Source organism: Penicillium bovifimosum (genome assembly GCF_028826915.1).
Source record: "Penicillium bovifimosum strain IBT 22155 chromosome Unknown utg000002l_segment0_segment0, whole genome shotgun sequence".
NCBI lineage: Eukaryota > Fungi > Ascomycota > Eurotiomycetes > Eurotiales > Aspergillaceae > Penicillium > Penicillium bovifimosum.
This window is the reverse complement of record NW_026622711.1, coordinates 2,403,231-2,428,164: the sequence shown is the minus strand read 5'-3', so window position 1 is coordinate 2,428,164 and position 24,934 is coordinate 2,403,231. Positions and strand designations below refer to the sequence as shown.

The following is a 24,934-nucleotide window of genomic DNA, read 5'->3' as shown; positions in this document are numbered from 1 at the left end:
GTATGGACCGTTCTCGTTGTACAGCAAGAGGAGGCAGAGGCAGACCGCGCAGCACGCGGTCGCAAAACCTTGTCAATTATCATTATCCGGAGAACCCCAGCAGCTACCTGACTATATAACCCCGGAGGACCCAGCACATTCGTAGTTTCACAGACATGGGCGCCTGGAAAATTACTGCTGGCCGAGAGCACGCTTCCATTCCCTATCGAGGTTGTCACCAATTGACGTCATAGCCTCTTCCTCAAGTTCGCGGTGGGAAAGTTCGGCACGCTTCGAGACCAATGCCTTGGATTCCTCACGAGAGAGTTCGACTATAATCAAATAATGTTAGTTATCGGTCAAATTTATGCGGAGGGAGTATGATCGTACCATGAAGATAGACAGCAGCTTTCTTGCCGGAGAACATTGCGTGGGGAACATTAGTACTACCGTCGCTGTTCGCATCGCCGACAGCGAAGACTCCAGGCTCACTGGCACGCATGGCGCTAGTGACGTTAATTTTGTTATTGACAATCTCGAGATTCATTTCTGCTGGGAGCGACGAGGTCTGGACAGTAGGGAAGTTGACCATCAAAGCATTGCGATCGACTGGCCTGCCGGTAGTAAAGTGGAGGCGGAACTTGTCAAATTTCGCATGAGCGCTCTCATCCCGGTTCTTGCCGCCATCACGGAGGCGCTCGATAGAAGTAATGGTGCGGTTGTCAATGGTAGTATTCCAAGCAGCGAGCTGCTCCTTCCAGTCCGCGACCTTGGCAGTGGCGCGGGCCTCACCGTCGGCCGTTTGCGAGCCGTTCACAAACGCAATGACATCGTCGTACAGTGTGTGGGTCTCCAACACGTTGCCCAGCATATCGGTAATGTCGCCAATCATGCCAAATGGCTGGTCTCTGTGCTCGTATCCATCGCACCACGGGCACCAGAAGATACCCTTGCCCCATCCCTCTTGAAGGCCGGGGGTGGCGGGAAGAACATCACGAACGCCTGTGCCGAGCACGATCTTGCGCGCAGTATAGGTTTCACCCTGACTGTCGGTGACAGTGAAGGCAGAGAAATCTCCCTCGCCAAGAGGAACGATGGATTCCACGGTCTCATTTTTAAAGTGAGCAGTAGGATACTTCGAGATCTGCTCTCGAGCAAGAGTTCTGAAAGCAGCAGGCGGGGTGCCTGATTAGATAAAGTCAGACAAATCTTCTTGTATACAACATCAATGATATTCAGCCCTACCATCGTTACCAATCACATCATGCATCTCCCGAGTCGGAGCATTGCGGTATTCCTGGCTATCAAGCAAGAGAGCAGTTCTGCGGACGCGAGACACACCGCTGAGCGCACTCAAACCCGCAGGGCCACCGCCGACCACAATAACATCATAATCAGTCTTTGGTACTTCCGCTGCAGAAGCACAAGCCAGCAGGGAGACGAAGACGGACGCGAAAGTTGCCTTGCTGAAGACCATCGTGGGCGGATGCAATTGATTAGGGATATCAAGTGATGATGATTTGTGCGCCGTCCAGACTCTTTATAGGCATTCACAAGTTACTCAGGCAGTGGTACAAATTCGTGGAGCATCATAACAAAAGCTCAACCAGATGAGGGCGCGTGGAGACACTAGTAGAGCTCATGCGTCTCGAGCTGAAATGGCTGGAGAGATCGTCAAGATCGTCAAGATCATCAGGGATCGGGTACCCCCTTACGCGAACCTTCATTTTGAATCTGTGCGGTGCAAGGTTGCGATTGCCGATGTCTGGTCACTTCCGGACCTCAAATGGCAACCCGTGTGAGGAAAGTACAATGTACATCGCACAGCATCTCGTTCCAAGGTTAGATGCCCGACGCCGCCTAGAGACCTGACCGCCTCGTGGACCTCTCGATCACCCTACGAAATTCACAACGCTAGTGATTCTTAGAGGAAGCCAATTGGCTGGGTTTGGGCGGTAGAGCATTTTACCCTGCAGAAACAGGTTCGGTAAGATCTCGGCAGGGCCCACCCGTAGATCCGTGGGCTTGGCTTCGAGCAGCTGAAAATGTCTCGCCCTGGCATGTTCCGAATTGTGCTCTTCACTGATGCACAAAGTACCTCGTTGATCTTCGACTCCAAATTTAAGATCCAGCAGCCTTCAATATCACATTCAAGCTGCGTCGCAGTGCAGACGATCCTGATTGGCCAGGATTGCTTGGCATGAGAGAAACTATGTATGTCCTACATTGATCACCCAATTTATGAAAATTGCCTACGATCACCACCTAGGTATGTCGAACTGTAACACTTGTCTCGGGAACTTCTAAAATATAAGCACTGCTTCGTTCAAAGGCGGATGGTAAGTTTTGCCTCAGTGTCCTCAGACGTACCGCAAAAAAGGCGGTGGCATTGGCCATTCCACCGCCTGCTCCATTCGAGGATGCTGAATCATCTTTTTTGCAATGATGCCTCCCAATCAGGTTAGCGTGGCAGAATTTCATAAATTCGGCAGAATCAAAGGCGGTAGTCTGAGGTCACTGGGGCAAGGTAAGTTACCCGCCTGTCAAAAAGCCTCTTCTATGGACGTAGAGAGAGAGACAATCCATTCGGCTTTTCGTAACTTAAGGTCACATGTAGCCTTCTATGGACGTATTGAGATAGACCCGGAACTGCGGCCCGGCGAGATAAATCATCCAACACGTGACGCGTGTACCTACCTGTACCTAAGTGTTGCGACGTCGCCTATATACAAAAAAATGAACATGATATGTGTACAGTGCCTTTCTAAAGAAAAGTCAGGCAAAGTATTCTTTCCAGTTGTCACCTCAATATCCACTAGGTTGTGGTTTGCGAGGTCTAGGGTCCAGACGCGTGTTTGGCTAGCTCCCCGCCAACTGGTAAGCCTCCTGCCAACTGGTAAGCCTCCTGCCAACTGGTAAGCCTCCTGCCAACTGGTAAGCCTCCTGCCAACTGGTAAGCCTCCTGCCAACTGGTAAGCCTCCTGCCAACTGGCAAGTGCCCCAATAATCCCACCGTGACAGCATCATCAGCATGTATGTAGAGCGCCGAGCGAAATCGAGTTTATGAAAACATCATTATCATTATGCCACAGCGCCATGTGCCGCGTCTGATCTGGTATTTAATTCTATGGCAAAAGGGATCAATTTCCCAAGGTTGGTTCACAAACTTAATCTCATCGACCACGAACTCAGCTGTACCCATGGAGGCGGCGCGATCGATAGCCCTCAAAACATATTCAATAACTTTGATCGAGCTACGGAGTACCTCAGTACACACCTCCAGCCTCCAGGTTGATGTGAGCCTTAACATCCACCAAACAATCCGATTAGGTCTAGCGCGCCAAGAATCCCGCAGCATCTTGGATCATGTGATAAGGTCTGAGGGTAAATGAACGAAAGTTTAGAACTTTGCCCTCCGGGAAACCCCCAAGCCCCACCCGTATGATGTCCCGGGGTCAAGAGGTGAGATACCAGGTCGTCATCTTTGTGAAGGGTAATAACACGGGCAAAGTGCTGTAATGCGCACTGGGAAGATAACATCATGACAATATAAATCTCTTGCGGATTCAGCACTGACTAGCAACGCCATTGATCTATGTTTCCATCAATCCCTTGTAAGGCTGTCAAGAGCTCAGCCGACTAGGTAACATCGTAACATAGGTCAGGACAGTGGGAAAGGCTCGAGGGCATCCAAAATAATACATTGTTTAGCTTTATACAAGACTCCAGCTCCAATACGACCCTATTCATGATACATCTTCTCGGTCGTCAAGCAACAGCACCTTCAGCTTCTCCAACTTGTCATCGCAAGGCACTTCCATCTGCATAACCACATCAACGGCATCTGGTTTGGTTATTAACAATTGTGACACCAGCCAAAAGTTATACCCGTTCTTGAAGAAGCCCATCGAGGCCCACTCATCACCTGATACTCGGCTGCGCAGCGCAGTCCAGTAATCGCGCCAGCGGGCTAAGGCAATCCGAATGGCAGCGAGAATAGAATCTTCAGGGATGCCAGCGGACTTGGACGTGTCATTCTCGGAGGGTTGGCTGGACTGTCTGATATGATGCTTGCGTATGAATGGTCCAAGGAGCGTCATATGGGTATTGATGAATGAGTAGAGAACTAAGCATGAAATCAGTGAACATGCGGAATGAGACGTGAGTAGGAGGGGACTTTGGGAGTAACGTACGGTGTATCAAAATAAACATATCCAGGGTGGTCAAGTCCATGGGAGGAGACTCAGGTGTATCTTTGAATAAATTATCAAAAGCCTCGGAGAGCTGGATGCCGCGTGAAAAGCGGAAGCCTGGCTCCGCGAATGGATGGTCCGAGCGGAAAAGCGACTCAGCACAAGGAAGGTCGCATTCCAGTTCTGTTAGTGTCAGGCGGCGGGGGTAGTTTTGATAGAAATAAAATGCGCAATCAAGCAGGGTGATGACAGAAATAGTCCTAATCCGACATTCCTTTTGAATCCACAGGTGCTCAAGGATCTGATCACTGGGAAGATGACGGGATTTTGCAAGATCCATTCGTCGGGCAACCTTCACGACCTGATTGAACCGACTTTCCATGGCGCGATTTCGGGATAAGGGAGGTCCTGACCAGTACTGGACGAGGAGAATGATGAACCCGGCCTGAAAGTTCTGGAATCTGACCCAATCAGTAGGGTCCTCGTCACAGTATCGACTCCCCGAGAAATTTGCGCATATCTCACTCTCTGCCGAGAAGACGTCGTTCGAAAAGATAAACAACTCTGCGAAATCTAGCACTCTCTTGGCAGCGTATGTTTCCCTTTGGTCGTTGCTGTACATCGCGCCCATGAAAGCCACCGCGGCAAGTAGTGGCAAAGGGACTGCCTCAGGATCGAAAGGGGTCGCAAGGATTGGACAGCTAGGCTGCCAATGTTTGAGATATAGGGTTATGTATTTCCGTATGCGTGCAGTCGTCAGCAGAAAGTTGATATTCACCGCGATATCCTCCTGGGATTTAGGCTCAAGTGGGGCCTGCCACACTCGTGCCAATAGTAATTGAATTAAGGCTATTCCGAAAGGCCGCTCTGGTTCAAAGATGGGTGGTTCACCGGATAATGCGAGACTAGGATCCTGTACTGGAGGGATGACAGCCTGATAGGCTAGTTCATTGGTCTGATAGTGACCCTCGATTGGTCTCTGTCCGTCGCCAAATGGGCCATTGAAAAAATCCAGGAAGTTGTCCTGAAAGCTTGGTGGGGTGACCTGTTCAGGATTGAGGAATCCTGCGCTGAATTCTGCCTGGGCGCTATCGATGTTGTATGGTAGTTCTGTACGCTGCACTGCCCCTAAGCCAGTGGAGTTGTGATAGTTCAGACTGAGCCCACGATCGCGTGGAGGAAGCCGAAAGGTCTCCGTAAAGCTGTCGGTACCGCCATTCAGTAGGAACTTGATTGAGCCTCGGTCAGATGACGGTTGCTGGTAGATCTCAGATTTGACCGGTGTATCTGTATCGCCTATATGAGCTTTCCGTTGACCTGCGATCAAAGCGAATTGTATTGTACCTTCTTCGGTCCCATATCGGCTTTGGCCTGCCGTTCGCTCATTGTTGCACAATATGTTTCTCTTCTGACAAGATCCACAAGGGCTTTGTCCATCGCATCGCAGTTTCATCGAGGTGCACTAACAGAAAACAGTAGTCAGTACAATGATGTTGGTAAAAGAACAGTTAGGAACTGACCGATTGACAAGCATGTCGCCGCCGACCTCTCTGACCGGTCTCGGGAATTTCGCGGTCTCCACGTCTGGCGCAATCGCTGTAATGGTCGCGAAGGTTGTCGCTGTAATCATATTAGGCATTGTGTTCAGGTCAAAAAATTTCCTGGTTAGACTAACCAGCGCGCGAAACAGTCGTTACAAAAAATGCACGAATAGGGTTTCTGGCCGGAGTCTGTCAAGGCTTAGTTTATGACCTGGGTAGCTGCAGGACGGACACATACGGCGCAAATGGTGGCGTTTCAAATGATCAATGCGCGTGAATCCCCGCTGACAGATATTGCAGCGAAAGTGCTTGTCTGCCGGTTTCATGGTGGGCCATCGGGGAGGAGGAGGGGAGATATCCGGGGTAACAGGGGAAGACATCGAGTCCTGGGGGAAAAAGGAGCCGTATCTGTATTACTTCCGGGTCCCCGGGTGAAAAGTATATTTAGGCCCCACGTGGCTGATATGTACTTGACCATGTTACCAATCAATGTATCGTATGGTCATTCGGTGATACTACTATCTCCGTTATCGGCGAGTCCGACAACCTTCAAATGTGCGAAGATTCGAAGACATCAAGTCTTTTATATCACCTGTTCAGTGACGCACACTACATTCAAAGTGCCCTGCACTTGCAGACAGAAATAACACTTATACCGATCTTCTCCAACCGCCATTTTCGAATAAACGTTGATTGTTCTCGCTACCTGGTATGAGCTCTGTTGCCTCAACCAGTCAACCTCCTAGGCAGTGTCCACTACCTGTGGAAAGTCGACCTTATCATCATCCAGGTAATCAACAGCTATCGTATTCAGCCTCTCATTCTCTGTCCAGCCATTTCCTAGCCAGCCAGATGCGTTGTCATTCACGTACTCATACTCGAAATCCTCCCATCGGGGATTAGCGAATGCGTTCATAGCATGCAGGGAGGAACCTGGGACTTGTAAGTCAGAGACTCTCAGTATAGGGATATATATAGGGCATTACACACCTGGCCAGAGGGCAGTGATCCGACCATTCTCCGTGCCACCTTTATACCAGCTGCGACACTTGCCGCTGAATACTGTGCGTGCGAAATATTGGTCGCAGTATTCTGTGAAGCGCCTGACTGCCTCCCGTTTGACGCTCATAGCGCGGATGTTGTCCCGTTGCATCTTGCGAACACATTTCGTGAAATAATCCAAAGCACTCTCAATGAGCACGAGGAGATTTCCATCGCCAAGCCCAGCATTGGGACCGAGAGACATGAAATAATTTGGGAAGCCATCTGTCGCAATGGAGATATACGTCTCTGGGGCTTTTTTCCACCGCTCTGAAAGGGTAACTCCTCCTCGGCCTTTGATCAGAAACCGGGGGGCACACGAGGTATCGAACCCAGTGGCACAAACAATACAGTCAACAGGCCGATGCTGGCCATCCGAGGTGATGATGCCGGTATCATCCACTTTGACGATACTAGAAGTGATAAGGTCAACCTTCTCGCTTGTCAATGCCTCTAGATATCCAGGACCTGGAGTGAGTCGGCGACATCCGGGAGGGAATGAAGGCAGTATCTTGTCAATGAGGCCAGGCTTATCGGCCAGTCGCTGCTTCATATTCTCTGCAAATGCATCATGTGCACCGAGCTGGATTGGATCGCCAGTAATGGTGACACCGTGCACAGACTGAAGCTCTAGTTCGACCTCTACCAATGATGTTAGTTCGTCCTTGTGATAGGCCAAGGTTTCGCATGGTGGCAAATACCTTTCCGGAATTTCTGATACGACGCATGGTTTGTCTTGAAATTTTGGATTTCTTCAGCCGAAAAGGCGACTTGGATTGAGTGTCAAAAACGAGGAAGTTGCAATAACCCAGGATGCATCTGAAACACTCACAGTTATCTCGACCCTGCCCGTGCTTCTCAACCTGCTCTCTGGCGAACGTTGGCGAAATCCAAGTTCGACTGCGTATGTAGTGGTCAATGTTAACCACGTCAGGCAGTAGAGCGGGCACGATCTGAATTCCACTTGAGCCATTACCAATGACTGCAACTCGTTTACCCTATAATACGGTTAGTCCAACTGCTGAACTATATTGAACTAGACTACCTACCTTGTAGTCATATTCTTTGTCCCACGAGGCACTGTGTATCAGCTTGCCCTTGAAATCATGAAGACCCGGGATTTTTGGCCATTTCCAGTTATTCAATGCTCCAGTCGCCTGAATAAGAACATCACATTCGTCTGTGTATGTGTGAGAGGTATCGAGATTCTCGATCTATCAATCTTGACGTCAGTCCCCGGATTTGCTTGATGAAACATTTGACTCACTTTCAGATGCCAACTCGACCTGTCCTCATCCCAGATGGCCGTAGTTACCCGCTGCCCGAGGTTGATGTATTTCATGCATCCGTACTTCTCAGCGACATGTTTCCAATACTGAAGGATTTCTGGAGCCTCGGCATAGAACGAGGACCACTCCTTGTTGGGCTCGAATGTCGCTTGGTACGTATGAGCTGGAATGTCTACGCAACAGATGTCTCTGTCAGCTTGCAGTCCTGCGAATACTTCCGGCAAGGGCATTGGACACAAGTTTGATCAGGTCCACATACCGCAGGCACATCCCGGGTACCGATTCTCAAACCAGGTACCTCCAATTTCCGCATTTTTATCATAAAGGCAGAGGTCAATGTTCGGGATTCGCTGCTTGAAACGGATGCACGCGAGAATCCCAGAGATGCCGGCCCCAATGATGACCACCCTCAGCCGGCGGCTCTCGTCGATAGACCGCTCTTCCATAACGGTTTTCACATTGATCTCTGGTGCTAGGTGCGCCTTATCGAGCGTTTCTGGAACAGGCTGAGGGACGACGGGGGAAACCCGAGAATGACGCCACATTGTTGTACGAGGTTAATCGTAGTCGGACTGGAGGAGGAGTAAATGAGGACGCAGCGAAATATCAATTCAATACCTGAAGCAAAACGAGAGAAGAAACCATTCTTCTCGTGTCCGACCAACCTTCAAATCCACACCCGGCAACATAACCTTGAGGGGTATGTCCTGGCCACTAGTCTGGTCCCGCAATTTCATGGCTGGCAACGAAACCTTCTTTTGGCCTAGATAGATGAGGAAAATTTCCTTCCTACCCCTGGTCTGACCCACTCCAAATTACTCCCGACGCAGGCCCTCGAAAGAGGAAACTCGACCGATGTCTCGGAATATTGAGCGTGCATTTTTGCGAGATCAAGGATCAAGATCAAATTTTGTCTCGTGAGTCCACCCCCGGCACTCCCTCAGTAGGGTTCAAGGTTATAGTTTAACATGGACGGACCGCCGGAAATCCCCCTGACCCCTGTGCCAATATCCCCACGGTACGATTGCGGGGGGCCAGTCGCGGTTCCATCTTCCACCTGAACATGAGCGTCCGGACAATGACATTTGGTACAAATACCAATCATTTGTACCGAGGCAGTGACTGGCCTTCGAATAGCGCAAGAGTACAGGGCTAGACCAGGGGTCAGGGATACAGATGGCCCCGGCTACTCTAACCGAGGAAGATGGATAGTACTAATGTCAGAAGACAACATACCTAGCTTTGAGGGGGTTTCCCGTTTCATATGTTGATGGAAGCTCCATCTTCACGACTCCACCTCCATAATTCGACGATAGAAGCTTGTCGCTGTGTCTAACAACAAGCATCAGATCTTCATGGATTATCTGGGATTGTACTGTGTAGACCACATCAGCACGGACCCATGACTTTGGGTGATGCAATAATGTTGGATGCTTGGTTCCTGAGGCAGAGCTTTCTCCGTTGTTTTCCATCTGGATTGTATTCTGAATTCACACGAAAAAAGCTACCAAAGTGCGCAAGGTGGGTGAACATGATTTCCCCGCATACATTAACGCCCGACCATATTTAACATAACTTGAACCACAGGAATTATAACTAGGTCATAAAATTGCCCTGCCCATGGTGTTAGAATCATCATATTGGAGAGCGAATCAACAGTCCTGCTGAGTTACCCGAACTGGCCCCCGCACAAAGTGCCAGGTGCGAGGAAGCGGCATTGAGCTGGGCGATGAACCCTCAAGTCGGATTAAGCTAATGTGCAAATCCTGAGATCAATGTCCCGCTCTTGGTATTTCCACGTGGTTAATAACTCAATATGGCCCCCATCCCAGCCTCATGGCGCATTATCCGCATCAAGGCTACGGTCTGACTGCCCCGAGAACAGAATTTAATCCGAGGACGTAACGATTACCAACTACAGCGACGTCCATGAAAGCAAGGGCCTCGTTTGGAGCTTGGAAAAGATATACAATCCCTGAGACTCGCATATCGACGTGAATGGATCTTCAAGGTTTCATTCCATTACAATTGTGCTGCAAATCATGGTTGGATCTTCGTTTCAAGTCTTGGAACAACGCTACAAAGAATCTATATAAAACCTTTCCATTCTTTCACTCCAGTTTGATCACTCCTACTTGATCATGAGGTTTAAAGTCTGTCTGTTATTAGAACAAACCCCTTTGGAGGCCTGACAAGGGTGGGGCGCTTAGCTCGGCTTAATTGGCTGCCCGTAGCGAATCCCGCGATCCTCGTGGGGCAGCCGACACATCCACTCCCGGGCCGGGGCAGCTAAAACAATCCTCCCTCAGAGGCTCAATCTGAGCCGAACGTAGCATGTCCTCTTCAAAATGATGCTCCGGGTAAGTCGAGGAAAAGGCCGTCGACGGACACAAAAATGATATCACAACCCAGCGGAAGCGGGGAAATGTTCCCAATGCCAGCAGTACCCCGGTATCTGCATAGAGCCACAGGAAAGAACAGCGAATAGGACACAGCTCAAAACCAACAAAGCAACCCCATAGAGACAAGACTCCTGACGCTCTACAGGAACAACCCCTGGACAGATTTAGTGTGTGGAGCCGTGGCCAGCCCAGGACCATGCGCCAATAACACTCGACCCTGCCCGAGACCTAGGTCCCGAATTTCTTTGTCTCCTTGCCCAATGCACTTTTCTCGGCGTCATCCCATTTTCCCATCTCATCCAGTGCAGAGTTTCGACTTCATCGGCGGTATCTCGCATAAGTTGACTGATAGTCAACCCTTGCGCATCATGTTTGCATCCCAACTGGTTCGACCTCTACTGGCATGGCTAGCTTTGGCAAGCATCACCGCGGCTGCATCCTCCATCCCGTCACCTCCTTCAAGAACATCGTCGGCAAGTGCGGCGACTCATACGGTCAAGGTTGGATACAAGTCGGACCCGCACCAATTCTCTCCAGCCGAAGTCAAGGCCAATGTCGGCGATATCATCCTCTTCGAATTCTATCCGACGAATCACTCTGTCGTGAAGGCGGATTATCTCGCGCCTTGTGTTCCGGCAAGTGACGGGCTCTTTGCGTCTGGTGCCTTCGAGGAGTTCTATCTAGACGATGACGGACAAGCTGTCGGACCGGTAAGTGGCATTATGCCTTCGATGTATGGCGAGCGATTCGGCTAGTCAACATGCTGATCGTAGCAACGCAGCCTCCAACTTGGTCCATCAAAATCAATGACACAGAGGTATGTACCCCATGCCGAAGGGCATCCGACACCGCGATAATGGCTAACAATCATCTGCTCAGCCCACTTTCTTCTATTGCACTGCGATAGATTCATGCTTAAAGAATGGAATGGTCGGAGCGATCAACCCAGTATGGCACTCAATTTATGTCCAATGCAAGTTTACATTGACTGATAAATCCACAGACCTCAAGCCAGACTTGGAGAGCGCAATACGCAAAGGCTCTCACATATCCCTACATGTTAGTTCCAGGACAATCTCCGCCCCCCGAAGGCGACGGCAATGGTTCCAGCGGGGGCGGGGGTGACGACTCATCTCATGAAAGCCAAGGCAAAAGTAGCGGGCTGAGCAAGGGCGCGATCGCCGGTATCGCTGTTGCCGGTGTGGTGTTCGTAGCCATACTTGTGGCACTGTTCTTCGTTCTCGGCCGCAACCGCGTCTATAGGCAGTGGATGTCATCAGAGGATGGTCGCACGGAGCGCACCGCACGGTGGGCATTTTTCAACCATGGTGAACCGAACAGCTACACCAAGAGTGAAGTTGGCAGTAACGCGCCGGCCCCGATGAAAGCAGCACACTCCGATATTACCGCTGTCTCCAGCCCCGATCCGACTGTGCGCACGTTTACACCAAGCATGGAAATCAACTCTGGGCTTAGTTCACCCTCTGCGCAGCAGGGCCACTGGAGCTGGAATGACAATCCTCATCAAACTCGTTCCTCTGCGCCTATTGTGCCGATGGAACTGGAAGGTCATCCTATCGGATGGGAAGTACCGGGCAGTACTCCACCACATCGGTACTGAGGTAGTCCCAAACATGAAATTGTCGGGGTGGGGGGCATCGAGTTGTGTCCTGATCGGTTGAGGGGGATCATTCTGCTGTGCTGCTTTGCTTTGCTGGGTTGTGGTGTTCGTGTTGGATTGGTTTCTTGTGATGCTCAAATCATTTTGATTCTTTTATACATATAGTGATGGATACCCGTAATTTATCTCCATTTTGACGTGCGCCCTATAAATCGATTGTCTCGGGCCTTAACCTAGCTGTTGATGGGGCGCTCCTCCAGCGAATATTTCCATATCGTGTGCCTTCAACCGTACATTTTCCGTTTCTTGTGTCGCGAAATTATAAAGAAGGACACACGGCATTTTTGAAAAGTAAACCATCGTTCATAGACGGTTACAACTTACAACCTAACGAGGATGTATAGGTACTCTCAATGTGTGATGAAGGCTACAAGACCCAACCCCGGGCCCCGCGAGAGATAAACCCGTTAAAACTTCAAGCGTGTGCGTGTAAGTGTTAACTCTATACGAAAGGTGAACAGAACATGTGTAAATTACCTTTCCAGTTAAAATATCAGCAAAAATTTTCTGTCCAGTTGTGAGTATTCACTTGTGGGTGCCAATTTCCAGACGCGTCCTTGGCGAGGCTTTCCGCCAACTGGCAAGCCTCCAGCCAACTGGCAAGCTATCCGCCTGCGGCCATAGGTTTCCGCAGCCCAGGGGCCGGGCCGGGCCGGGCCGCACTGTTCTCACGGCTCCGTTGAAGGATCTGTTGATTGGGAAACTTCCAGGTTGGGACAGATGGATGTTATAGTGTGAGCAGACAAGATGCCTTAGAGCCAAGGGGGCGAATGGCATCTCGGTGAAGATTGAAGATGGTCATATTGGGGTCCTTTATTTGGCTGTTGCGAAGAGTCTGGAGCAGCTGAATATTGGAGATCCTGAAATGCGTCAGGCGCTTTCTAGTTCCGTCACCCGAAGATCTTGAATACGGTCAATATTGAGACTGGCAAGTTCACGCCATGCTTCCGAGTGCGCGCCACATGATGCTCGTTTCGACCCTGATATTGCTCGGTTTGTATAGACAATAGACAAATTAGACAATTGGAGACGTATAGGGAGGTCCCATTTAGTTACAGCTGAGTCTCCCCTCCAAATGAGTCCTTGAATAGAATTCAATGCATAGGATTCATTGTGTCGAATAAATGCCGGCTATTGTATACGTAATTCATGCGGTATACCTACACTTAAATCATGAGTAAGATATTATTCTGTCAATAGCATCGATGGTTGCCTGATGGGTACAATGAGCACCATGGCTATTCACACAATCAGTGTTGGCTGCATCTCTCCTACTTGAAAAGCTAGTTAACATCTCCAAACTGTCCTCATTCCTTCTCAAATCTCGCATCCTCACTGTCACCTTTTCTATGTATCACCATACATCTCTACCAATCGTCACCATGGAGCCCACCAACCAAGTGTTCGAAGAAGACCGCAAGACCATCGACGAGGACCTCACTACCATCGACGACGACATTCTCATCTACACAGGCGAAAGACGGCATACGCAGATGGTAAGCACCGACTCAGATAGCCCCTACTCCCTACCTACTAGCTAATTGATATAGCAGGCATTGATGCCATCGCTGCCCTTGGTGCCACTGCAGCCTGTTAGGACGAAGAAAAGGAAACGTGACTCCGACGGTTCTCCTTCTCCGAGGGTATGTTATAGCTTGATCCTAATACGAACTACCTGACCCCCCATTCAAATACTGACCTCTATACAGCCAGAAAAGAAGCGCAGACCGGCTTTTGCAAACCTGCACGAGTTGCTGGTAACCTACCGCGGCCTGCAGGAATGGGAACGCAAGATCAGCGAAGATCTTGCATACTGCCAGAAGCTGATAGCCAAGCACCACAGCGGCAGTATATTCCAGCCCAAGTATCGTCCGGGGGCTGAACCGCCTCTCTTCGAATACGTGCGGTCTCCCTTGTGTGAGAAGATCGAGGTAGACGCGGAGGAGGATGCCTGTGTGGAGGACGCCCGTGTGGAGGCACTAAGACAGGCCAGGGAGCGGTGCCTAGAGGGCTACCTGAACGCGGAGGAGGAGCACCGGCAGGCCCTGTTTGAGGACTGCAGAGAAATGGAAACTGGAGGCAGGGGATCGGCTCGGAAGGAAGCAAGCGACGAGGGAGACCAGAACCAACCAGAGGGACATTCCTCGTTTTGGGGGCATGTGCAACGATTCTTCTGGATGATGTGGTGAGCGATTGAATGATATGCCGAGGGTGTGGAGAATTTGGGCTGGTTCCCGCTGGCAGTGGCGGGACCGCCCTATTCTTATTATTATGTCAATGAACCAATTTCAAAGACTCTATTTATGAAACTATGGCGCCTGTTGTTTGTACTATGGACACGTGATGTATCTTGGTCAGCAGTCAGGCGGAAGGCTGCTACCCAGCCTTCCACCTGAACCCCTTAGACAGACAAGAAGAAGAACAACCAAGAAACACCATAGCAAGCGGAATCCGATCCCTGTGCAAGCAATTGCAACAACCTGCCCTTCGTCTGAGACAAGCAGGCAGTAGACCTGCCAACAGCGCCGTCTCTTTTCAACAGTAACCCAATGTCTAGTTGAATTTGCTCCGATCATACACCTGCGATTGCGCATCACTCGAATCTGACTGGGCGGTGCGAGCTACATCGGGCAAATGGATTTCTCTCCCTCTTGCGCATCACTCATGGCCAACCTCCCTGATATACGGAAAGAAATCTTAGGAGACAACTATTCCAAACGAATTGTGATTAAAGTGAATACCAAACTCCTTGATCCCCAAGACTACCGTGCCTCGGCGAACAGTGTTGCCAGCGAAATCTTTCCAGAGTGGGAAAGTGACTCCCGAATTATCTTCCTCGCTATCGATGTGTGGAGTGAGCGAACATTTCTCGTTATTGACGTCAACCGCCATGATTACGACTTTCACACAGCGCACAGAAGCAAGATCATTCTTCCAGTCTATGTGCTGCGACAGCGTGGGAAAAACCGTGGCTGGGCTCTCGTAAGGTGGCCTCAAGAAGATGAGCCCCTTGCTGCGAAACTAGCCGATCTTCACAATGTCAATGGGTTTGACGTCCCGACACCATTCCTGGAAAACCACAATTCACGCATCGTCCATGCCAATCCCCGCGAGTTTCCTGTGTGAGCTCACATTGTGTTGTTGACCGAGCTTGCTCTTTGAAGGCTCGCTGGTTCGTGCCATCCAGTTGCCGGGGAAAGGCAACACTTGACTAAAAGGGGGACATTTGTTGCTACTGCCACAAGATTGGATCGAATCTACGGGTGCGGCGATAGGATTAAGGAAGATCTCAGGTTTAGACCTTGCGCCAAAGTCGGCACCACCGCCTGCCCAGGTCGCAAGGAAAAACCCCTTGGGATCAAGCCGGGTGAAAGGAAAATGTGGAGCCCACGGTTGCAGAAACCTATAAAATCCGAGTCAATTTTGGAGGGGTCCCGGGGCCGGGGGTTTTGACTATTCTGGTTTGTTAGCTGAGAACTGCGATTCTATAGTTATCATTCTTTGTAACTAGACTCATCACCTATGAGTGAGCGCTGTGAGGAAGGACTAATAAGTACACCGTGGCTGTCTAGCATATTGAATCTTCCAATACCATTCGGCAGTTAAAAAGACAATGTCAGTAATTTTCAGAATGCAATAGGGACTGCGGTGGGCCGGTGGTGTTAGTGGGCTCGCCAGTTGACCCCAAGGTCTTTGCCCCTAGACGCCATGAAATTCAGTGCGGCCTGGGTTTATCGGGCCTTATCCACTATGTACGGCTGGACCCACATCTGGATGTCGAGGGCCGAGGCGACATGTATTGCCAAGACCACCGCCTTCTGACGGGGGACGGGAGACTCTGACTCTGGTAACCAATCATGTTCAAAGTCCTCGTTTCCAACGTCCCCACATCGTCCGCCTCTTATTCTGTCAACCAGTTGGCAATGCCAAGCCCTCCGTCGCAGATGCTCCAGCAGTTGCGGCTGTCTGAACAACAGGAAGACCTGTCACAGCGACAGAAGTCGGATCACCATGGCCACAAATCAACCGTGGGGCGTCGTGCTGTACTAATGGGAGCCGCCGTAAAGCCCCCTACCAGTGAGCCTAAGGTTGGCCGAACAGTGGTACGCTAGGAAGAGAAGTAGCCCGGTCCTGAGCATCTGCTAATTCACGCGGTCTGTCCTCTCTTGCCCCCATCTACTAGTTATATATCCCTACCTTCAACTCTACATCTAGCATCTCCCAGGCCTATGATCCTGCTTCTTATGAGCGCGAATTTTCCGTCATGACCGCTGTCTCCAGGATCCCCGCCCTTGTCAACCATGCTCCACGGATTGTTAAAGCGGATCCTAGCTCTGGCATCATTGTTCTCAACAGCCCAAAGCTCTACTGGGACCCATTTTTGGACTGTTTGGAAGCTGAGTGATGTGGTCTCGACAACTTGCTCGAACTGAAACAGACGCCTCGCTCCTACGTCGAGTTATTGTACAGCCATGGCGTGGCATACCGCGTCAAACATAACTTCGTGTTTCCCGCGCGGACAACGTCAGGCCGCTGGGGGCTATATTTGGGTGGCTGGATGGATGCTGAATGTTGTCCTGATCCGAGTCATTTGGAGTCAACTGAGTGGAAGGCGCGGGAAGCAAGGCAGTTGGATGAGATCGAACGTCTGTTTGAGTCCTGGTCAAGCGCTGCGAGGATATACAGGATGAGCGGAAAGGCCTGCCGGGCCACAGGTCCGACCCATGGACACTAGAAGAGGAGCTGAAGCCCCAGACCTAGAACAATTGCAAGCTTTTCGGTGCTGCTTGGCGTTTGGGGGCGAAGGATGGGATCAGAAGGACTTGGGTATTGACTTGGAAAACTAACACAACGGTCTTTGATTTGGTTGGAATCAACCGTATCCTCTCATGTAAGAGGATGCGCGGCTTTCCATATGTGTTCCGGTTGGTTTTCCCAGCGAGGTTCATAGGTACTTAGACACCCGGAATGCGTCCGACTGGCAAGCCTCCCGTCAACTGGCAAGGCTATCCCGCCACCAAATGCACCAATAATCCCACTGCAACCTAGAAGGGGCTGTAGATGCCGCTCGGAGATTGAAGACTCCAGTCTAAATGTGACGATATGATATGAAAGCGTCGCCTTTAGGTTATCCGATAGGGCAAAGTGTAAAGCATGTAAAGCATGAATCCAAACAATAATGTAGTATTCCAAGCATTCTCAACTAAAAAGTCAGACTAACTACAAGCCTCCTGTTCCCTAGCACATCAGCTCAATCTCCATTCCAAACCAATCTACCACAACTCGTCTTCTTCCACGCTTCTGCTCTCAGCCTCTCTCAGCGCGACCAGACTCGAGAGTGAACTCTCCTTTATCCACCCAGTTCTGAATAAACCGCTGCAACAAATCTGAATTGAGAGCAACATATTCCATACACTGGGTGTCTCTCAGGGCGAGAGTTGTGTTTCGCGGGTCGTATAGAGGCGTGTTCTTGCTAGTCTGCAACCGAGACATGCCTTCGTAGACGTCTTCCTCAAGTAATGGCATCATCGCTTCGAGCGCATTCCCTGGTGACTCACGGACCTTGTCCACCCAGTCATTGTAGTCGATTTTCTGAACGGGATAACCGAGGTCTTGGAGCATTTGGTGGATTTGTTCGTAAGTGACCGACTCGCGGCGGTCGGGGGGCACAACGTGATATGCCCGGCCCAGATTGCTCAGATCAGATGCGATGTGCAAAATGGCCGAAGTGACATAGTCAACAGTGACATACTCCAGGTACTGACTAGCAAGATCAGGGAAGTACCCTATCTGAATACAACCCATGACCAGGCGGGAAAAATAGTCGTTCGCGTTGGCAATGGCGTTTTGGCTGTGACCGACGATGAATCCCGGCCGATAGATCGCTGTGGGCAATCCCTGGGCTCGCGCCCGCTGGAGCAGTTCCTCGGCGACGAACTGGCTGGCGGAATATCCGGTGTCATAAGGAGCGGCATTGATATGCGGCATGAGCGGCTCATCTTCATCCACACGATCCACATTGTTGATAAACCCACTGACGCTCCACACGTCGATTGATGAGACATAATGTAATGGCTTTCGGCGACCCAGGGTTGCAGCGCGGATCATGTGGCTCATACCAAGTATATTGGGCCCATAGTGCGTCTCGTAAGGTTCACACCAATTGACACGCGCGCCCACGTGGAAGATGACGCTGGCCCAGTTTGCGAGCCAATCGAACTGTCTCTCTCCAAGACCCAAGTTTGGATCCGTCAGCTCGCCCTCCAGGACCATAATCTTCTCTGTCTTTTCCAGCCGACTGTCCCATAGATTGTATTTCTCAAGGGTTCGCTGGATTCGAGCGCTGGCACTGGCCCCAGATTGACCACGTGCCAGACAAGCCACCTGCTTCACCTCGGGCATGCATACAAGTTGTTGCAATATATGCGCACCCAAAAATCCAGTGGCCCCAGTGAGGAATACTCGGCCTTCGTCGGCGTCCCGCCAATCTGAAAGCAAGTTAAAATTGCCCAAATCCTTTAGATCGTGCTTCCACCGCTCGATTCCGGACTCTGGATTGTCTTCGGCAGAAGGACCAGCTAAGAATTCTGCGAGGGTCTTGATCGTTGGGTGACTGTGAAGCTGTGCGAGTGAGATCGGCTTGCCTTGGTCACGTCGAATACGACCGATGAATTGGGCTGCCTGAAGGGAGCCTAGTCCGAGGGAGAAAAAGTCGTCCGAGGGGTTTCCACTCCATGAAGGGAGCATTGGCTCGAGGACAGAAGCCAGCCATGTAGACAAGTCCCCGGTATCGCCATCGCTCTCATCTGGCGTCCCTTCATGAGGGGTGGCTGTCTCGTCTTCACTGTTTCCCGATACCAGAGCTTCGCGATCAACTTTCCCATTCGAGGTGAGAGGGAATGATTGCTTCTTGAAGACCTTGCTTGGTACCATGTAGGGAGGGAGCTTCTTCTTTGTCCAGTCAATCAGCTCCTCTGTGTCGAGATCCAGCTCCTGGTCACCGAGCACGACGTATGCTTCCAGATATTCCGCTCCACTCTCCTTCTGGTAATTCACCACACATGAGTGGACACGCGGATGTTCCTCAATCACACGAGACACCTCCCCAAGCTCAACGCGGTAGCCCGAAATCTTGATCTGGTCATCGGCCCGGCCGATGCACTCCAAAGAACCCCCTGCCTTGTCCCGCCACTGTGCCAGGTCTCCACTACGGTACATTCGTGTGCACGTACCGTCGACGTCCACCGAAACAAAGCTTTTCTCGTTCTCATCTTCTCGGTTCAGATATCCAGGCGACACTTGAGGCCCAGCAATGCAGAGTTCCCCGGTGACACTCGGCTCGTTGATAAATTGCAGATCATGATCAAGGAGGAAAATCTTCATGTCGCCGAAAGAGTGCCCGATAGTGATGCGCGAGCGTTGCGCCTCCTGGTGATCTACCCGGGCCATGGTGACATAGATAGTCGTTTCGGCAGGGCCATATACATTCCACAGGTTCTCTGGTGGACCTGCCTCAAGGACAGTACGCATAGCACTGCTGCTGACAGCCTCTCCGCCGACGATGACATGCCGCACTCCATGGAAAGCCTCCGGTGCAGTGAGCGCAATCACCTCGAAAAGGGCGGTGGGTACGATTGTGAACTTGATCTTCTGTTCCTTCACAAAATTCTGTAGCGCAAAAGGGTCGTTCCGTATGATGTGCGGTACGTGCGCCACTGTCGCCCCGTCCAATAAGGGTTTCCATATCTCAAGGAGAGAGAGGTCGAATCCGGGATTCAGCATAGCAGTGCTCTTATCAGAGGAACCGAGTGGCCCTGTAGGTATGTTTCTCAATGCGTGAATGATACTACTGGCCAAGACCTGAATTGGTTTTGGTCGACCGGTAGAACCTGATGTGAACACAATGTGGCTTCGGTGGGTCTCTGGACGACCGGCACGCACAGGTATGTCCTGGTCATTGTTGCTGTCGACCTGTGCGTCCAGAGCTGCTTCAATGGGGATGACAGTCACATTGGGGGCCGACAGCTCAGAGTCACCGCTGGTAATTAGGAGCGTCGTATCGAGATCTTCAAGCATCCCTTTGATTCGATTCGGAGGTGCGGCTGGATCAACAGGAACACAGGTCCCTCCCGCACGTAAGACGGCGATGTGGGCCAGGACCTGTGGAAGCCCCGTCTGAACGAGGGTAAGGACAGGCTTTTCTGGTTGAAGAGAACGTTTCTCCAGAAGATCAACTAGGACATCCGCTCTCATGATGAGTTCTCGGTAACTGATGATATGGGTATCATCCACCACCGCAGTTGCGTTGGGTGCTGAGTTGGCTTGCTGAATGAGAATTGACTCCATAGTGTAGGGTTTTTAAGATATTTGGATCGCTTGGATGTAATTCAGATGATAGACTTGTTGAGAATGGAGAGACATTTCAGCGCATGGAAACATCCGTTATTTATACACTACGTCCATATGTCTGCGTCTACGACTGCAAGTCTTTCGGCCTAGTGATTGAACAAAGGCTCTCGTCATCAACTGCCTCAAACGGCTTGATGCGTACCTACTTCAGGTTTTAGAGGACTATCGAGAGGTTAACAACTTTGGAGCCTCGCAGCCACCCGATACGAATCATACATGATTGGTTTACTACCTGTGACACACTGCAGCAAACTCCGCATAGAGTAAGGAGTAGATGATCATCCACCATGTAGATATTCTAGCATCAACTTTGACCCCATACCTCGCGAGAACGTTGTTGTATGTTGCTTGCCACCTTCGCTGAAGTGACGTTGGACGACTCTCCAAACAGGTATGAGGTCTTTGATGACGCATAGAGAGGTCTTTCAACTATCCATGTCAGTATCGTTCGTGCTGATCAGTAATGCTATAGTTAGTTCGGTACGAGTTCTTTCCCACGGTTGGCTAGTGGGGTGGGAAGGTGTATACACCATTCCATGCTGTGGGGTTGATAACTTGATATCATGCATGGACTAAGTATCTGATCCCTCGTCCTGTCCAATCAATCATCCAGGATACATTTTCCGAATTCTTCAACTTCTTCACGGGAGTGACTAGCTAGATTGGCGGCATGAACGACCTTGCACCAAAGCTTTCCCTTTGCATATCTGACAGACTGACGATGTACATCGCCGCCTGCAGTAATGCGACCAGCAAGGTCCGAAGGCCGTCCTGAAGATATACCAGAGGGTCTAGGTCCCTGACGGGCCTCCTGTGATAAGCCTGTGGCTTGAACATCTATATCGTGCATCTTGGCATCAATATTAAATTGAATATGTCAGATAGGGAACATAGTTCCACGGCTTCTCATAGGTCACTTGAGGTAACACAAGACAGAAACCAGACAGGGATTGAATCAGGTTTGGTTCTAGACACTCTTTGAGAATATCCGGGGTAGCCAGTTACTACGCGCTGTCCTTCCACGGAGTCAGCCGCAAAATCTTCTACGCGATGCGCTGTGACACTGGATGTCAAGTCGTGCTGCGCGCTGGCTCAGGTCATGAAATTGGCAACAATTGACGAGTTCTTGGCATCGCAAGCGGTGCCAATAAGCATCCTTTAGCATGTGAACAGCCAGTCAGAGCCTAGGGACAAGTGAATAAAAACGGGTTGGGTTGTCATATGTAGTCTCATGCTTCAATTCTGTCGGAACAACAGCAGCAGTGGAGATCGGAGAACGGAGATACCATATCCCACTTAGATTAGTCATTGTTATGCCCATACAAATTGCCAGCCAGGGGCTTCATAGAAATTCAGACCTGTTGATATCCGATTGGTACGCGCTATGATTTACTAAGCAGTTTCCGACTGTTATGAGCCCGGTTCGCAATTAAGAGGGTTAAATTCGTCAATTGAAGACATACGCAGGTTTACCGCGATAGCCAAACAGGACAGACGTCGACCCCGATCAGCTCCCCATCGAACGAAATTGCAAGAGAACGTGACAAATATGGACTCAACCGTTGTCTCCGCCATGAAGGGCGAAAAACTGAAGGAACCAAGTCAATGGAGGAATTGGTTCGCACGAATCAAGATCTATGCACGACAGAAGAGGGTATGGGAACTGATCGACCCTCACACCGCAGAAGAAGATCTGGAAAAGCCAATTCGCAAACCTCGAAGACCGCAATACCCGGAGGGTGGCAACGAACTTGCGAAGAGAGAGTGGAGAGATCGTATGGATATCTACAAGCTGGACCTTGCCGAATGGGAACAGCAAAACAAGAGCCTAGATGCCATCAATGAATGGATCATCTCAAATCTGGATCCAGTCCATCACACCTCGATGCTTAACTACGAAACCCCATACGGACGGCTTGTATATCTTCAAACCCGATTTGGCCGATCATCTGCGGCAGAAGAAGATATCCGTGCACAGTGGAAGCGAGTGTCAGCCTCACCACCAAAGAGGGGTTCTGATATCGATCAGTGGATCAATGAATGGGATGCACTAAGAGAGCAAGGTGTAAGCCTAGACCTGCCAGAAATGAAGAGTGCCAATAAGGACTTCCTCCGCGCTGTTAAAGATCTACTCCCTGTTTGGTGGCAGCTGAAATTTGAGGCGATCGTGCTGAACCAGGAAGAATGGGATACTCGCGATTTGATTGAAAACTTCAGAGGAAGTTATCGTGAGCTGCACCCACAGAGCGCGAGCACTGTCAGCACTATTTCCAAAGCATCGTTTTCGACACTGCAAGGTTTCGATGAAGCTAGACCAGAGCCACCGCAGGGAAAGCCGCAAGGCCAGCAAGCGCAGGAATCGCCACGTGAACGAACTTTACCACCGATCCCGAAGCGATATTGCCCCTGTGGTAACCGTCACCATAAGCCGTGGAAGTGCTGGGCGGTCAACCGGGATGCATTCCCTGACAAAGAAGTTTTTGAGAAGACCGCGAGGCGAGTGGAAGATCGTCTTTCGAAAGACCCGGCGTGGAAAGCCTGGATAGAGAAATCTGTCAGGGATCACAACGAGAAGAATGGAGTGAGGCCTGCCACGAATACGGCCAATAGCACACAACTGTATGGCTCCTTCCTCACCACAGGTTTTCCCGAACAGGTGTTCCAAAGCGTAAAGAACACGGGAGGCGCCGATGATGACATTCGACAACGTTGGTTCCTCGACAGTTGCTCGTCAGTACATGTATGCAACGACAAAGACCTCTTCATAACCTTTAAACCGATGAAATCAGGCCTGAAGACAGGTGATTCGATCACTGCGGTAGAAGGTATTGGAAACGTTGTCATGACTGGAGCGGGCCCTGACGGATCAACTCGACGAATTAAACTGAGCAATGTGTTATATTCGCCTCATTTCCATGCCAATTTGATGTCTTATGGAGCCCTGAAAAAGAAGGGTGTTCGCTGGGACGAGGATAACGAGTGCATCAGGGACTCGAGTGGCGAATCAGTCATTAGTGTACGCCTCATGGAGTCGTTAGGAATATGGGCATTTAATCAACCGAGAGAGCCTCGTTCCTCACCAGAAACCCTTGCCCACGCACATGCAGTACGAAGATCGGTGAAACCTCTCGTCTCGGAAGCCTCAGCAGATCGTTGGCATCGTCGATTAGCCCACGTATCCACGCGTGTGATGAAGAAAACTGCCGAAATGGTAGATGGTGTTAAAATCAACGAAGATCTGCCAGAAACACCATCCGAAGAAGGAGAGCTTTGTCAGGTGTGCAATCTCTCAAACGCACCGAGACAGATATCACGACGACCAATTGGCCAGACCTTTGGAAGATATGGCCGAATTCACTTCGATCTGGTCCAATTTTCACCCGCATACAACCGACATCGGTGGATGACACATTTTTACGTTGAAGGCATCAGATTTCACTGGCTATACACACACGAATTGAAGTCGCAGTGCAGAGATGGAATCAGGAAATTCATCGCTCTGATCAAAAACTGGTGGAACATACCAATCAAATCGTTTCATTATGACAATGAAACAGCTGCAGGCGCAGAGATTGAAGGCTTCTTGAACAATATGGGCATTGTGGTATCACATGGCATCCCCTACCATCCCGAGCAAAACGGACCTGCTGAACGTTCGGGAGGAGTGATTTTGACCATGACGAGACACCTTCAAATCGAGAGCAAGCTACCGAGTCAACTGTGGCCCGAGATGGTTAGCGCTGCTGTGTGGATCCTGAACCGTATCCCTACCCATCTAAAGGAGGAGAATCGTTGGATCGTGCCTTGGGATGAAGCACGAAGGGATTTTGGCGGCGAACGGATGAAGAAGGCTAATTTAGCCAACCTGCGCGTATATGGCTCGTTATCGTACTGCCGTATTCGCAATATCCCACGCACCAAGAAGACCTCTCCCCGTGCAGAGATTGGGTTCCTCGTTGGCTATGTCGCATCGAACGTGTGGAAGATCTGGTTTCCTGCCAGGAATACGATAGAATTCGTGAGAGATGCACGTTTCGATGAATCGAGGAAGTGGAAGTCTGATATGCGGTACTGGGAAGATATCGAAAGTGTACCTGAACCTGAAGCAACCATTTTGACTGAGGAGGAGCAACTTGAAGTCCTCCGTGAAGACATTGGAATACCGGAAGGATCAGTCAACCGGAACACGCAGGAAGATCGCCAACAAGAACTCCACGAGAGTAATCATGAAGGCACAGAGAATGAACACCAGGAAGAACTTGATCATGAGGACCGTACACCTGAGGGGGTGTATGCACCGATCACCCCGGAACCTGAGGAAGATCCCCCTAACAGCACACTCCCTGGTTCGTTTCCTCCAGAAGTGATACCGGAACTACCACCAAGTCCACCAGAGGAG

General features: G+C 50.4%; 10 protein-coding genes across 10 annotated transcripts; 5 read left to right on the top strand and 5 right to left on the bottom strand.

Moving 5' to 3' along the window:
- Positions 1 to 171: 171 nt before the first annotated feature.
- Positions 172 to 1,456, bottom strand: N7515_002108 (NAD(P)/FAD-dependent oxidoreductase; the record flags this gene model as incomplete). The annotated part of the gene is made up of 3 exons (XM_056662852.1): positions 172 to 311; positions 370 to 1,164; positions 1,225 to 1,456. 3 exons carry the CDS (start codon positions 1,454 to 1,456, stop codon positions 172 to 174), a joined length of 1,167 nt encoding a protein of 388 aa, XP_056524965.1.
- Positions 1,457 to 3,725: 2,269 nt separating this feature from the next.
- On the bottom strand, positions 3,726 to 6,093 carry N7515_002107 (uncharacterized protein; the record flags this gene model as incomplete). Its single annotated transcript, XM_056662851.1, has 5 exons — positions 3,726 to 4,105; positions 4,173 to 5,634; positions 5,693 to 5,792; positions 5,848 to 5,902; positions 5,952 to 6,093. 5 exons carry the CDS (start codon positions 6,091 to 6,093, stop codon positions 3,726 to 3,728), a joined length of 2,139 nt encoding a protein of 712 aa, XP_056524964.1.
- Positions 6,094 to 6,455: 362 nt separating this feature from the next.
- Positions 6,456 to 8,588, bottom strand: N7515_002106 (flavin-containing monooxygenase; the record flags this gene model as incomplete). Its single annotated transcript, XM_056662850.1, has 7 exons — positions 6,456 to 6,646; positions 6,704 to 7,396; positions 7,456 to 7,524; positions 7,587 to 7,752; positions 7,804 to 7,968; positions 8,022 to 8,215; positions 8,303 to 8,588. The coding sequence occupies 7 exons, from the start codon at positions 8,586 to 8,588 to the stop codon at positions 6,456 to 6,458; spliced, it is 1,764 nt and encodes a 587-aa protein (XP_056524963.1).
- A 2,117-nt stretch (positions 8,589 to 10,705) lies between these two features.
- On the top strand, positions 10,706 to 12,066 carry N7515_002105 (Cupredoxin; the record flags this gene model as incomplete). Its single annotated transcript, XM_056662849.1, has 3 exons — positions 10,706 to 11,155; positions 11,227 to 11,262; positions 11,449 to 12,066. 3 exons carry the CDS (start codon positions 10,706 to 10,708, stop codon positions 12,064 to 12,066), a joined length of 1,104 nt encoding a protein of 367 aa, XP_056524962.1.
- A 1,442-nt stretch (positions 12,067 to 13,508) lies between these two features.
- N7515_002104 (uncharacterized protein) lies at positions 13,509 to 14,315 on the top strand (the record flags this gene model as incomplete). The annotated part of the gene is made up of 3 exons (XM_056662848.1): positions 13,509 to 13,622; positions 13,680 to 13,769; positions 13,836 to 14,315. 3 exons carry the CDS (start codon positions 13,509 to 13,511, stop codon positions 14,313 to 14,315), a joined length of 684 nt encoding a protein of 227 aa, XP_056524961.1.
- A 475-nt stretch (positions 14,316 to 14,790) lies between these two features.
- Positions 14,791 to 15,252, top strand: N7515_002103 (uncharacterized protein; the record flags this gene model as incomplete). The annotated part of the gene is made up of 1 exon (XM_056662847.1): positions 14,791 to 15,252. One exon carries the CDS (start codon positions 14,791 to 14,793, stop codon positions 15,250 to 15,252), a length of 462 nt encoding a protein of 153 aa, XP_056524960.1.
- A 731-nt stretch (positions 15,253 to 15,983) lies between these two features.
- On the top strand, positions 15,984 to 16,531 carry N7515_002102 (uncharacterized protein; the record flags this gene model as incomplete). The annotated part of the gene is made up of 2 exons (XM_056662846.1): positions 15,984 to 16,229; positions 16,352 to 16,531. The coding sequence occupies 2 exons, from the start codon at positions 15,984 to 15,986 to the stop codon at positions 16,529 to 16,531; spliced, it is 426 nt and encodes a 141-aa protein (XP_056524959.1).
- Positions 16,532 to 17,433: 902 nt separating this feature from the next.
- N7515_002101 (non-ribosomal peptide synthetase) lies at positions 17,434 to 20,472 on the bottom strand (the record flags this gene model as incomplete). The annotated part of the gene is made up of 1 exon (XM_056662845.1): positions 17,434 to 20,472. The coding sequence occupies one exon, from the start codon at positions 20,470 to 20,472 to the stop codon at positions 17,434 to 17,436; it is 3,039 nt and encodes a 1,012-aa protein (XP_056524958.1).
- A 664-nt stretch (positions 20,473 to 21,136) lies between these two features.
- Positions 21,137 to 21,385, bottom strand: N7515_002100 (uncharacterized protein; the record flags this gene model as incomplete). Its single annotated transcript, XM_056662844.1, has 1 exon — positions 21,137 to 21,385. One exon carries the CDS (start codon positions 21,383 to 21,385, stop codon positions 21,137 to 21,139), a length of 249 nt encoding a protein of 82 aa, XP_056524957.1.
- Positions 21,386 to 22,084: 699 nt separating this feature from the next.
- N7515_002099 (uncharacterized protein) lies at positions 22,085 to 23,145 on the top strand (the record flags this gene model as incomplete). Its single annotated transcript, XM_056662843.1, has 2 exons — positions 22,085 to 23,035; positions 23,095 to 23,145. 2 exons carry the CDS (start codon positions 22,085 to 22,087, stop codon positions 23,143 to 23,145), a joined length of 1,002 nt encoding a protein of 333 aa, XP_056524956.1.
- Positions 23,146 to 24,934: the final 1,789 nt, after the last annotated feature.